Here is a 13,061-nt window from a genome sequence, read left to right as displayed (position 1 = left end):
GTTCTGATTGGATAACGGAGGGGATGACGACAGGCGCAGAAACTATTTTGTGAATGAGTCATACACCGGGCGGAATCGTGTTGATGCTGCATTTCCAGATTTCTCTTCTTCTTCACACTTTATAATGAAGAAATAAAGTCTTCACTTCTTTTTTTTTAAGTGACGAAAGACTCAGACACGGAAATAAAGTAAGAGTAAAATAACTTTATATGTTACAACAATAAATACAAAACCATATATTACAGAATCTTACTTCATTTTGTGAAAAAAAAAATACATTCATATGGATATAAAAACTATTATTCTGATCCATCTTGATGAATGAAGTGCTGTGCATTATCTTGTTTTATTTATTAGGGGGCAGTGTGTATATTCAGGTGAAAGCATTCACTCCCCCCCCCCCCCCCCCCCCCCTTGTGTTTACGCCACACGGAGCTTGTATTTTTTTACTCTCTCATACTTTAAAAAGTATTATTTACAAAGTGGGTGATCCAACAGCTTAAACTGCCAGCGATACATACACAAAACACAAAAATACTCAAACACACAGCACATCAGTGCAAAGAAGAAGAAAAAAAGACAACTCAAAACCCTCAAGCTTTCTCTGTAATCCCCCCTTTTTGGAAGTACATTTTCATGCACAAGGTGTGCACTCTTGCAGAATGTCATTTAACCAAATAATATTTACTAATCTGTTGTGGGAAATCCCTGAAGTAATCTCCTTGGTGTTGACCAGCAGTACTCCATGCAGTCTGTGCCTTCAGTTGCTGAGGCCCCTTGAATTGTTTTGGGGTTTTTTTCTTTCAGCATGGGCTGGCTATATACAGTGCGTTATGATTTCTTGGCTGGCGCCTCTTCAGCCTTGATGTTACTGATGTTCTGGATAGAGGCTGTGGGATCCATTCTGACCGATGACCTGGGCGCCACCAGCTGGGTCATCTCGTGATTCTCCGCGAATAACCTCCTGTCTGCCTCAGTCTTCCTCCTTATGAGTTTCTGGATGCGCTTGCAGATGAGGTAAATCATCTCACAGATGCACATGAGGATGCAGAACCCAGACGAGACGACCATGAAGAGGGTGAAGATCTTCTTCTCTGTGGGACGGGATATGTAGCAGTCCACTGTGTTGGGGCATGGGTCCAGGGAACACTTGGACAAACGGGGCAAGTCGTAACCGTCATAGATGTGGTACAGGATGTAGAGGAAGCCAGCATCGAAGACGGCCTTGAAAATCAGGCTCACCTATGAGAAGATAAAGGTTGATTTCTTGTCATTTTACATGAAAATGAACTTCAGTCATTTGAAAATCTAATGCATTTAACCAATGCAAAGTAGAAATCTTTACAGTCTTTCTCTAATTTGGATTAATGATTAAAAAAATAAGGCCAAGAGTTCCCCATTCTTACCAAGTAAGTCCACCACAACCCCCCTCGTTTCTTTCCAGGGTTGGCGTACAGATGGGCACCCTTGTGCGAGGTCGTGTACTTCAAGTCCTTCTTCTCCCGATACTTGACGTGTCCGACGACCATCAGCGAAGGGCAGGTGACGAAGATGAGCTGCAGGGCCCACAGGCGGATGTGGGAGATGGGGAAGATGTGGTCGTAGCACACGTTGACGCAGCCCGGCTGGGCCGTGTTGCAGACAAAGTCTTTGTTCTCGTCCCCCCACACTCGCTGGGCCGCCACCACGAACACCATCACCCGAAAGACAAAGACCATCGAGAGCCAAACCCGGCCGAACACGGTGGAGTACTTGTTGACCCCGCTGAGAAGCGCCTCCAGCGCAGACCAGTTCATGGCTGCTGCCTTGGCGGTGGAGGGGGTGGAGGAAGACGAGGTGGGTGAAGGGCTATTTCCTCAGGAGAGCAGGAGGGGGCGAAGCTGTTGGTGACGTGAACCTGGGGAACGATACAAAGCAAATCAATCGCTAGATATTTATTCGTTGATATTTGGAAGTACTGCAACATGCTTTTCACTTATTTAAATGAAGTAAACTGCATATGCAGATTTCAAAAATAAATATAAAAAAACCTGATAATTCCGAGCTTCTGATATTGAGAATTTAGTCTCCCGTGATGTTATAATCCAAAAAGCAATGCAAGAGAAAAAAATTTTTTTGAAAGTCTGATTTAAGATAAAAACAAACTCAAGCTATAAAACTCCTTAAGTTTAAGCCTGATGCTACGATATGACACTGTGTCTTTCTCAGGGAGAAACATATTCTTCATGATCGGGCATAAAAAAGTGAAATGTAAAATGCAATATAACGTTCATGATAACTGTAAGTACTGCGGTACGTAAAAGCCCTTTTCAATTGATATCCTGACAGGAAGCAGGTGGATAAACAGTAAGAGAAAAGCTCCTGCTATACTGATCAACTGTGCAGACAACCGGGCATAATGTTCAAGCATACAATCTATTCTCTTTCGTAGGTGTTTGTATTTACAGAGAGCTTCTTCTTTTCAACACTGACTCATTGTAGTTTGATGACTGAGTCATCCAAGTCTCCTGACAGAGACGAACCACGACCCGCCACTCTATCAGTCAGATATTTGAACAGTCACCCCCGCCTCGGTGATTCCAAATCGGTTCTTCAAAGCATTGCTACGGGATAATATTTCATTAGTGAATGCAAAGCATGACAATACAACAGGATCTGTGCTCCGGGGAAAAATTAAGGGGGTTTCCAGTGTGTGGTTGTAACCTTCACATTGATGTATGGATATGTTAAGTCGTAGTTTTGTTTACTGTGCAAGCATTAGTTCACATGTTTGAGTTAGTTACCTAAGTGTGGACAGAAGGAGGGTCTGCTGGGTGTTTTTTTGCAAGAATTTCTTCCCCACCACTGAAGGAAAAAAAAAACCTAAAAACTAAAAAAAGCTTTTATATTTCCATCTCGTTCAGACGGATGCTCACCGCCTGACAAGGAACAGGCTGGATAACAGGCCTGCTGTCCACTGTTCCATTTCGCTTCTGTCTCGTCTAATCCCGAGTATTTGAATTCAGAAACGCTTCTCCCTCAGCATTTCGGCATCTCTGTGGACAGATTGAGCTGTCAAATCACTCGCTATTTTCTCTCTCATCCGGCATTCGTGACTATTAAATTACACGGCATAAAATGACGTGACTCAATGAATGCCTTCTGAATCGCAACACAGGCTCTTGAAAGCTCCGGCATGGCCAATCACTGCTGATGTTACCTACACTTTACCTCTCCGCCCTAATGAATGGTGCAACCGGTAGCATTAATCTCACAGTGGGCATCAGCCGCTGCCTGAAATGTTCTGCATTTGTACTCATAAAGCAGGACATGACGGCGGCTCCTTGTACTCACTATTCAGGCATGTCATTTAAAACATCCTACGCCGTGCAATATGAAGGCACACCACCTCTTGTGGAAATGTCGGGTTAAAGAAAGTATGAAGATTGTGATTTCTCTGCTTATTTCACACGGAGCAAGTGCAGATTTCGTGTCTCTTGTCTGAATATTTTCTCCAGTCTGCTGTGTCGCTTCCCGTTTCCAGGTACCGCCTCAGCTATTTTTTGTTTCTCTTTGTTGTGACGGAGGAAACGTCGCTCGCTCTCTCACGCTGTATTTGCATTTGATGCCAATATGCTCACTTGTATGCAAATACATCTTTTGGCTTTATTAAAACCTTATATAGAATGAGGAATAAATCAACAAAAAACGCATCTTTGTAGAATCAGAGACAATAGGTGAGATATTTGACACAATACCTGCACATGTCTGAATTACAAAAAAGTGTCTTTATACACAAGCGCCACCTCTGACAGGATGATAGATCCGCCACTGTGACTTGCTCTACAGGTTGAGCTTGTTGCATAGACTTTTCTATGCACCTAGAGTACATTGTCTGTATGAGTCAAAAGCTCCTGGCTAACAAGGTGGGGCTGAACTTGTCCTGTGTGGCTTCCTCTCTCTCCCTGTCTTCTCGGCTCTGCTCGTCTTTCCTCTGTCATTCACACACATCCTGCCTTTTTTACCCCCAGCCTGACTTTCTTCCATTTTTCAAGGTAACATGAGTCAGCCCGAGGAGCAAAGCAGAAGCAATCCATGTGTAGGTTTTATTCACACCGCTTCCAGTTATCTGTCTTTACAAATCGCATTCGTTTTATGCGTGTCGGCGCTGAGCTCTTCCCTTTTTACATGATCTCCCCCTGCTTGCACGGCAGAAAAGAAACCATGCTTTTATCTTCTTCACCATTCTACCTAGTCAAAATTGATCTGAAATTCACAGTTTCATACGTACCACAACTACTCTTGTCTTTACAGCAGTGTAGACAAATAATAATAAATAAAGAAATCTTACCCTTGTCACAGGGAAGGGATATTGTGAGATCTTTCCTCAGTGTATGGTGTCAGCGTCTCTCGCGTCGACGCTGACTTGGTCTCACCTGGATACTTTGAGTGGGCCGGCCTGGAGGTGTGAACCTGCTGGAAGTGTTCAGGTCTGGGAGGATGGGTGGAGCACATACAGACAGTTAATAGCTCTCACCCACTGGCGGTTGTAATCTGTAGTGTAGGGCGTGAGGTGACATGCCCGGGGGGGGGGGTTTCAAGAAAAGATGCGGGAGTGACAGAAAAAACAACGTCAGAGAGAAAAAAACAAAACAAACAAAGGAGACAAGGAAGAAAGAACTATTTTGTGATTTAGAGAACTGATACTTACAAGCTTGTGCATAGGGATATTTGACAGACCAGACTGTCTAGTTATGTGAATCTGTCCGAGAACTGGACTCACTCTGTTTCAGCTCTTTCACTTTTGAATCTTAATTTCATTTTTGTTTCATCATTCATTTGCAGGTTTGCGTTTCAGACTTCTCAATATGAAAGTTTGACAAAGACCTGATTGGAAATGAGAAGTGAAACTAATTCCAGGGGAAGTTACAGTGAATTAGTGTAGGCCAAAACTTACTGGTTGTTCATGTCCATGAATATAGGCTATAACAGAAAACTAGCACAGGTGCAACATATTGATGTCACGGTCGATATCTGAGTCCTATTTGAAGCTAAAACCTTCAAAATTTGATCGCAACATGTGTTGCTGCACACAAAGTGAGACTTTGGTGGAATACCAAGCAACACAAACAAGCCGTATCAACTGTAATGTATGTCTCTCCAGCTCCCACTGTTTCCTCCCACCGCTCAAAAACACGAGCTTTACTGTTGACCTTCAATGTTCCATAAATGTGAATGTGTGTGGACACTGATGTACCCTCCCCCATTGTCAGCCATCGGCTGGGATCGGCTCCAGCTCCCCAAAGTTGGAGAAAGCGGAATGGAGGATGGATGGATAATTGCATGTGTCTGCTGCTAAATGATTGGACTGTTATCACAGCAGCACACATGCTTAATAAATGGCTCAGGCGCAAACGCAGTGAGTGAAATGTTATATTTGCCCCCATAGCCAGAGTTAGTGCCAATAATTAATTTGTACAGTACAGCTGGTTCAAGTGTAACATTTAAAAAAAAAAAAGAAAAAAAAAAAGAGGTAATTTCATAGCTGGGACTGGTGCTGATCTTCCGTTTAACTACACATGTGTCGTTAGTGTGTTCACTTGCATGCATGAAGCCAACAATCACACGTTCATTGTGTGTATTGTGGTGGATATATTACTGTCTGTACTGCATGGTGATGTGGGGTTTAGTGAGTTTAGGTCTGGTCCTACATGTGTGTTTCAAATTTCATCCAAGCATTAAAAACATGCATTTGGGGCTAATTGTAGGTTTTAAGATGGCCGTAGGTGTAACAGTGAGTGTTTGCGATTCTAAAGCAGTACAGAAGATAAATGGATGGGTTGTGTAATTTTGGCTCGATGCAGCCAATGATTGCCTGGCTTTAGTCCATCAAATATTATTTCAAATCTTTTTCTTTCTTTTTTTTTTTTAGTTTTCTGAGACAATATTTTAGAAAATTGAAAAATTAATAACTTTTTTGTTGAAAAGTTGACATCCTGTAGGCATAATGACATCAATATACTGCATTTGTAAATTGGTTTGGTTTTGCGTAATAAGCATTTTGTGTGTGTGTGTGTGTGTGTGTGTGTGTGTGTGTGTGTGTGTGTGTGTGTGTGTGTGTGTGTGTGTGTGTGTGTGTGTGTGCGTGTGTGAGAGAGAAATACATTATCAATAGGCCACACAATCATAACTGACTCTATAACATAACAAAAGTGATCATCATCATCATCATGTGCCAATATGCATCAACTTCATAAGTATGTGGAAATTAAAATGCTTGCTGACATTAACCCAAACTTTTGTTGTTGTCACAACAAACCCAGACTATCAGCTTACAGCTAAAACACCGACAACTCCCTGGAAATATACTTACAGAGACACACAAGAAACTCCATTTAAGATTAACTATAAAACATTTGATTTTATCCTGAAAACACACACACACACACACACACACACACACACACACACACACACACACACACACACACACACACACACACACACACACACACACACACACACACACACACACACACACACACACACACGCGCGCACGCACACATTCCAAGGGCTGTTTCAATCGGGAAATGGCCTCATAGATGCATATTTGTGACTAATAACCTGTGGAGGTTTGCCTTGATCGTTGTTTTAAATGTTTTTTTTCAGTTTCCAAGTGACACACCCAGCGGTTGAGTGTGCCCTGTTGTCAACAAATTCCTGGAATTGAACAGGTGAACAGAGATACACATTTTCAGCATAAATGACTTTTATGTGGATGGAAACTAAGAGATGATAACATTGTTGTTTTTTTTGTTTTTTTTGTTTGTGTTTTTAGCAGTATACAACATCTTTATTTCATACAATGTAAGCTAGACTTGGTAACACAGGGTGATTTCCAATTTCAGTTAGGGTGTGCCAGCGTAATGTTAGATAACCTTGTTGGTAACCTTCGTAAAACTCACAAAACAGGTTTTCATGTTTCGGTTCTGTTTTTACATTGTCAGTCGTTTTTTTGTTTGTTTTTTTTAAGTGAGATTTTGCTTTGCTCTGTATAGTTGACTGTGCAAAGCCTGAATTCTGTAATGAGTATGATCCTATCCTGCACTGAGAGGATGCAGACGGGAGAAAGATCAGACGAATACCTTCCTACAAAGAGTATATGCGATGCCCCCCAATGGCCTCTAGAGAATGCTGATGCTCCATCGTTTCATTAGACTTTTGTGTAGATTTGTGGGAAAACAAGAGAGAAAGAGACTGGGAAATGTTAAGGAGACGGGGAACATAGAATCACAGTTCTCCTGTTAAAGCTAAGCAGCCACATCTTCTGAGAGTAAAACAGAGGCAGTCGGTTTCCAAGAGCAGCTACAAGAACAGGTTGTCAGTAGTGCTCGTGCTGTCTCAAAACAAGCTCTCATATGTTCTAATAGTACTGCGCTTTGGATGTTCAACACGTGCACAGTAGTGGTAAAATCAGAGATCACTGGCCGACTCAAAGGGAAAAAATCGGGGTCTCTCCTCCTCCAATCTAAATATATGAAATCATATACAATAAACATGTATTTACTGTTTCAGACAATCACAGGGCAAGCAGCACTCAACACATTTGTACCTATGGGCAATATTTGGTCACCAATTAGGATGTTTTGGACTTTGGGAGTAAACCCGAGTATGCAGAGAAAACACATGCACATGGGAGAACCCATGGTTGTATGTGATAGTATTAACAACCACACCACTGTTCAGCCACAGTGGACTCTAGAACCAAGTAAAACTTCTTCTCCTTCTGTGTAGTGACATCGTTCCCTATTTGCAAGCGGTTCAATAACCTGGCTATCTGGAGAGATGACGGTAATTCAGGGCTTGTCATAACACAAGCAGGTCCAAGCTGAAATACCAGTGAGGCTGCCATTAAAACTACCTCGTTGCTATCAAACTCGCCTCAAAGCCACGCTGTGAGGGTCAGTTTGGAAAAAACATGCTGATGAAACAGCTCCAGGAGAAATTTATTTGTACATTTAACTGTATTTTGCACCAGAAGTTATCATTAAAATTGTTTGAATTTGTAGTAATTTTCTGTGGTAATTGTTTGGTTTCATGAAAATATAGACACTTCTATCAGGTACAGGCTGTGCCACAACAAACACAAAATTTAAATGTAAAGGTTATTATGCCTTTATTTTCCCAGTCCGGCCCCCCTCAATATGAAATTGAGCTGTATGTGTGTGTGTGTGTGTGTGTGTGTGTGTGTGTGTGTGTGTGTGTGTGTGTGTGTGTGTGTGTGTGTGTGTGTGTGTGTGTGTGTGTGTGTGTGTGTGGGTTTGATGATCTGGACACTGGATCAGAAACGTTGTTCTGGTTACGACTCTTCGGTGGCCCTTCATGGGAATTCAAAGTAACTGGCACAGCTGGTCCTTCATTCGGTTTCTTCCTGCTCGGGGTACGCCGAGTGTACTTACATCCAGTCAGAGCCGGCCTATTCAACTCGCTGGGAGCAATATTCTCATCCACCAAGTGGTAAGTAGCTTGCAACGAGCATTACATGTTTGAGAGGTGAGTCTGCGAGCGCTGGCTGATCCGTGGCCGGTCACAGCAACGCTGCAGCACCCTGAGGTCATTTTTATGCCTGGTTTGTTTGTTTGTTTGGTTGAGGCTCAACCCGAGTTTTGATTACCCCACATCTCCAACCCTGCCGGTCTGCTTCCACCACTGTTTGTGCAATGTGTGGTATGTTTGCGTAAATTTTTCATCACCATGGAGCAGGTGGTTGCAGCCATTGCCAAGAAATGAAGCTGGTTGCCTGTCTAGAAAAGGGAATTAAGCAAAAGGTGTTATCACATCAAATTGGACGTGAATGTCATTATCTTCTCACTTGTCTCTGGGGCTTCTTCTGTAATTCTTTTTTTTTTTTTTTTTTTCCAGCTATGTAAGAATGTTACTAATGACGCCCAATGCCTATGATTTTTTTTTTGCCAGAAGGGGTAAGGATTGCAACTGCAATTCAAATCTCATCAAAATACAATGAAAACAGCACTATAACTATCTTATTTGTGTGTGTGTGTGTGTGTGTGTGTGTGTGTGTGTGTGTGTGTGTGTGTGTGTGTGTGTGTGTGTGTGTGTGTGTGTGTGTGTGTGTGTGTGTGTGTGTGTGTGTGTGTGTGTGTGTGTGTGTGAACTTAGAAAATGTTTTGGGCAACTGCTCTTGTAAGCCTGTAAATTCAACCAATAAATCACAAAAGACTGAGCAAAATCAGAAGCAATGACTGGTCAAAGTTTTGCGGAGAATACTTGAACCCATCACAACTACACCTTGTGAAGGTCAGCGCCTCTCGTCTCCTTCATGTACTCTTGCTCCTCCATCAATGCAGCCATCCACTCCATAACACTGGCTTGTGACGTGTTTGTCAGAGTCTAAAAGCAAAGCCAAATGTCCTTGATTTTCTGCTCCGATGTAGAAAGTTGAGAAATATCTGGCTGATTCATTCTCTGTGTAACACATTCTATTGGTTTGTACACCCTTTCAGTTTGAGCCAGTTCTGTTATACCACACACAAACTTGTGTGAATACAAAGACAAATGTTTCGTGAGAGATTTCTAAAAGTTTAGACAGGGTGAGCTCGTTTTTTTTTTTTTTTCACCTGAAGGGGATGTGATTCATATCTATTCATCTGGATCGAGCTGAAATAAATTGAAATGTGAGTCAGCATGGTGGACTTAGTAACAACACCTTAAGTGCAGCTTATCTATAAATGTAGGTTTCACAAATGTTTCTAGGCCTTAAAGAATGAAAATGCAAGTCCCCGCACGGGGAAAAGGTAACAAATCACTAAGTATTTCCCTCCGTAACACCCAGCAGAACATCAGTTTAGGTGAGAGAAGCTAAAAAAGAAGCTTTTCTCCAAACTCCTCATGAAAGTGCAGACGTGGTAGGAAATGAGAACTGAACCAAATCACCGGATCAACACCTCTTTCCTCGCACCGCTCGTGGAAAGCACCGTTTAGCTCTGTACCCGGGAATGCTGGATTACACCCCTGCCCCCCGAAAAAGTCTGCACAGTGTCTGCGGGCAATATCAGATGCACGGAGAGGTCTCATTGCTCGTAAGGCCGAGCCCCCGATGGATTGAATACGCTCAGAATGATTGGCTGAGAGTGTGCATGCCTGGCCTCATGATGATGAAGCTATTAAATGAGCCCCCATCAGAAAAGTGTGAAATGAAACAGTGAAACAAGTTAATTATCTGCATGGGGAATTTAAGAAAACGAAAGCTTTACATTTGGTAACTGAAGCGTGTTGACGTTTCCTTTTTTGAGGCACGTAATGCCGGGATCTTTAGAACCACTTCTCTTAAAAGATGGACGGATGGGAAAAGTTCAATAAAGGATAAATCGATGCAAATATTTGGGAGTCCACGAGCAACTGGGAGGAGGGAAGTTTAGATTTCCTGTGACGTCTGACTTCAAACTTGATGATTCAGCAATCCATGAGCGCATATATTAACAGTGTTTCCTAACGATGAAATTTGTCGTAAACGTTGGCTTGAGAAGCAAAACCTTGCGATGTTAATTCAAAGCTGATTTATTTTATAGCTGATTTGTTAGCTGCGTCATTATTGGAAGTTCCGTTTTGACTAGAGAATGATGCATTAGAAAGTAATTAGTTTCTGTACTGGCCCCATACTTTGTCTTGACATGTCAATACACTGACAGTAAAACTTTGGTAACTTTCTAGATTCCAACATCCACGACTGTTAGATTACTAATAGTTTTTAATGCTGTTTTTTTTAAAAAAAAAAAAACTGTGCAAGAGCCTCCCACTTGTCAGGCCTGAGCTGTGTTTTACCTCAAACGTCTAAAAACACAAAGCTGGATCCATCCCCAGTTATCCTGTCTGCTTTCATTCCTTGTCTTTCTAATCATCCTCAACAATTCGCCCTCCCACAATGCACCCCACCACCAACCTCTTCTGCCCCCCCCTCCTTCACCCAGAGACCAGTCCCATTACTGTCACAGTCATCGCTGCAGCTTGGGTCATTCCGCGACGTGTCAGAGCTGGTGACACCGGACCAGCAACACCCCCCCCCCCCCCCCCCCCCCCTTCACCTACCCCCACCCCGCCGTGTGTTGTGACAGCACCATGTCTCCCCCGCCAGTGTGGATGATGTCAGGATGTGCCCCGAAGGAGGCCACCATCTTCTTTCAGCTTCTTCTTGTCGTTCTATCGCCATTAGATTGACTCTGTGGGACGACTGGTCCGCAGAGGGGAGAAAAGTTTGTCAAAATGTCAACAAATATGGGGGACTTTCCTGGAAAGACAGAGCCGGGGAAAAGAGCTCAGAGTTGCGGTGTGAGTCACTCACAACAGCCAATCAGGTAACCGTCGATTCTACTTACTGTGAAACACGTAAAGTGGACAAAATGTGTCAAAGCGACACCCCTAGATAAAAATGTCCAAACGATTACATGTAATTCTGCAGTTTGTCCAACTCTACTCTTTTGCACTGTGGTTGTTCTGTCAAAGCGAGGCAACTGTAACTTGGCATGTTCATCTTTTTTTTTTGTCCTCCATCGGGCTCTAAGATCAATACTCAGATTCTCGGGTGTTTCAGGGGAGGTGTTTTTTTTTTTTTGTGTGTGTTTTTTTTTCTTCAGTTTTTCTTTTGTAAAAGAACGATAAAGAAAAATATGAATAATAACACAAAGTCCCAAACTTTGCTTTGGTTTTTCTCGATTTAATCCCAAGTATTCAGGGTTTAAGTAGAGTGATTTTCACTTTGTTTCGTTTCGATTCTCCTGTCCTGATACTCACTCCAATTGCTGAATTGCTCCAATAAATGAAGTAAAGGGCACAAACTCCCGGAGGAGGTTCTGTCGGATCATTTTGGGTTTTCTGCCCCATTTACACGAGTGAAAACGATTTCTTTTTGCATTGTTGTTCCAGGAAACCTTCGTATTTACATGGCGACATTGTGAAAAGCATGTCCGTTTCCACGGAAACGACAGAAACGCTAAAAACAATGTATTTAGCGTGCCAGGACACGAGTTGGCACCGTTGGTTGAACGAACAGGCCCTTAATTTTTCTTTTCCCAGTCAGTCGACCAGTTCCTAACTATCATCTGAAAAAACATAGTTGCTTTACAGTTTAATCATGAAGATTACCAGACAGTTCATATAAATGTTTGTGTGTGTAGCACATATGTCGATATTTCATAGAGTCTGAAAAAAATGATGTCCGCAACGTAGACGGGTGGAAAAGGGGGAGGGAAGCAACATACTTCCAGATGGCTCCAGGCAACATAGCCAGAGGAGAATGTCAATGACAGCGGTGATATACATGGAGAATATCAATGGCAAAAACAACTCAATCACTCAACAAACTATCCAATCAAGCTCTTAAAATGTGAATAAATGAGTCAATTAACCACTAATAAATTAAAGACAGTTATTAAGTCGTAATGATTGTGACGGTCTTTCTTAAAATACCGACATGGAATAAAGTGTGCGTTATGAGATGCGTTAGATTTAGTTCCCCCCCCCCCCCCCAAAATGTCAGTTTTACAGAGGCAAACATATCTTTGCATGATATTCAGATAGAGCCCGTCTGCGATCCTTAGGGCTGAGGTTATCTTGGCAATAATAAAGGGCGACTGGAGGTGATGTCTTGGCTCATTTGTGATGAGTTACCTCGCAGGCATCAGGGAGCTGATGCGTCGAGCAACCCAAACAAGATGTTAGCTTTGCTTCTGATTTGTTGTCAAAGTAGTTCACCTCCAGTACAAGCCCATGTGGCCTGCAGGTGGGTTTTTCAGAGGTAATTTCTGTGGATCGCAAATGTTAGTTTCTGCATCTTGGTGCCCATTTTGCCAAACATTTATCATATCGTAGGTGATTATCAAATCAGCTGATATGGAGATTTGGAATATATTCAGCACACTGTTCACATATTGTTAATTCGCTTCCTGGAAACCTACCGGTCCTTGACCACTTGACAAAAGATTTAATGTGTAAAAGTGAAAGACGCTGATCGAGAAAATGGGCTTGAAAAGATAACTCCCATCAGTCTTACTTTATCTGTAGTTGT

At 42.4% G+C, this 13,061-nt stretch overlaps 1 protein-coding gene across 4 annotated transcripts; it reads right to left on the bottom strand.

Moving 5' to 3' along the window:
* Positions 1 to 185: 185 nt before the first annotated feature.
* On the bottom strand, positions 186 to 4,478 carry gjb9b (gap junction protein beta 9b). 4 transcript variants are annotated; one of them, XM_080484313.1, is made up of 4 exons: positions 4,331 to 4,430; positions 2,784 to 3,035; positions 1,407 to 1,897; positions 186 to 1,242 (listed from the first exon to the last, which is right to left on the bottom strand). In XM_080484313.1, exons 3-4 carry the CDS (start codon positions 1,794 to 1,796, stop codon positions 832 to 834), a joined length of 801 nt encoding a protein of 266 aa, XP_080340439.1. In that variant the 5' UTR covers positions 1,797 to 1,897; positions 2,784 to 3,035; positions 4,331 to 4,430; the 3' UTR covers positions 186 to 831. The 4 variants fall into 4 exon arrangements, with proteins under 4 accessions (XP_080340439.1, XP_080340437.1, XP_080340440.1 ...); XM_080484311.1 differs by lacking the exon at positions 2,784 to 3,035 and having other exon boundaries at positions 4,331 to 4,478; XM_080484314.1 differs by lacking the exon at positions 2,784 to 3,035 and having other exon boundaries at positions 4,416 to 4,478.
* Positions 4,479 to 13,061: the final 8,583 nt, after the last annotated feature.

The sequence above is a fragment of the Lipophrys pholis genome (assembly GCF_963383615.2).
Source record: "Lipophrys pholis genome assembly, chromosome: 17".
In the NCBI taxonomy this organism is placed as follows: Eukaryota; Metazoa; Chordata; class Actinopteri; order Blenniiformes; family Blenniidae; genus Lipophrys; species Lipophrys pholis.
Note: the sequence above shows the minus strand (reverse complement) of the source record. Positions and strands in the feature narration are given on the sequence as shown.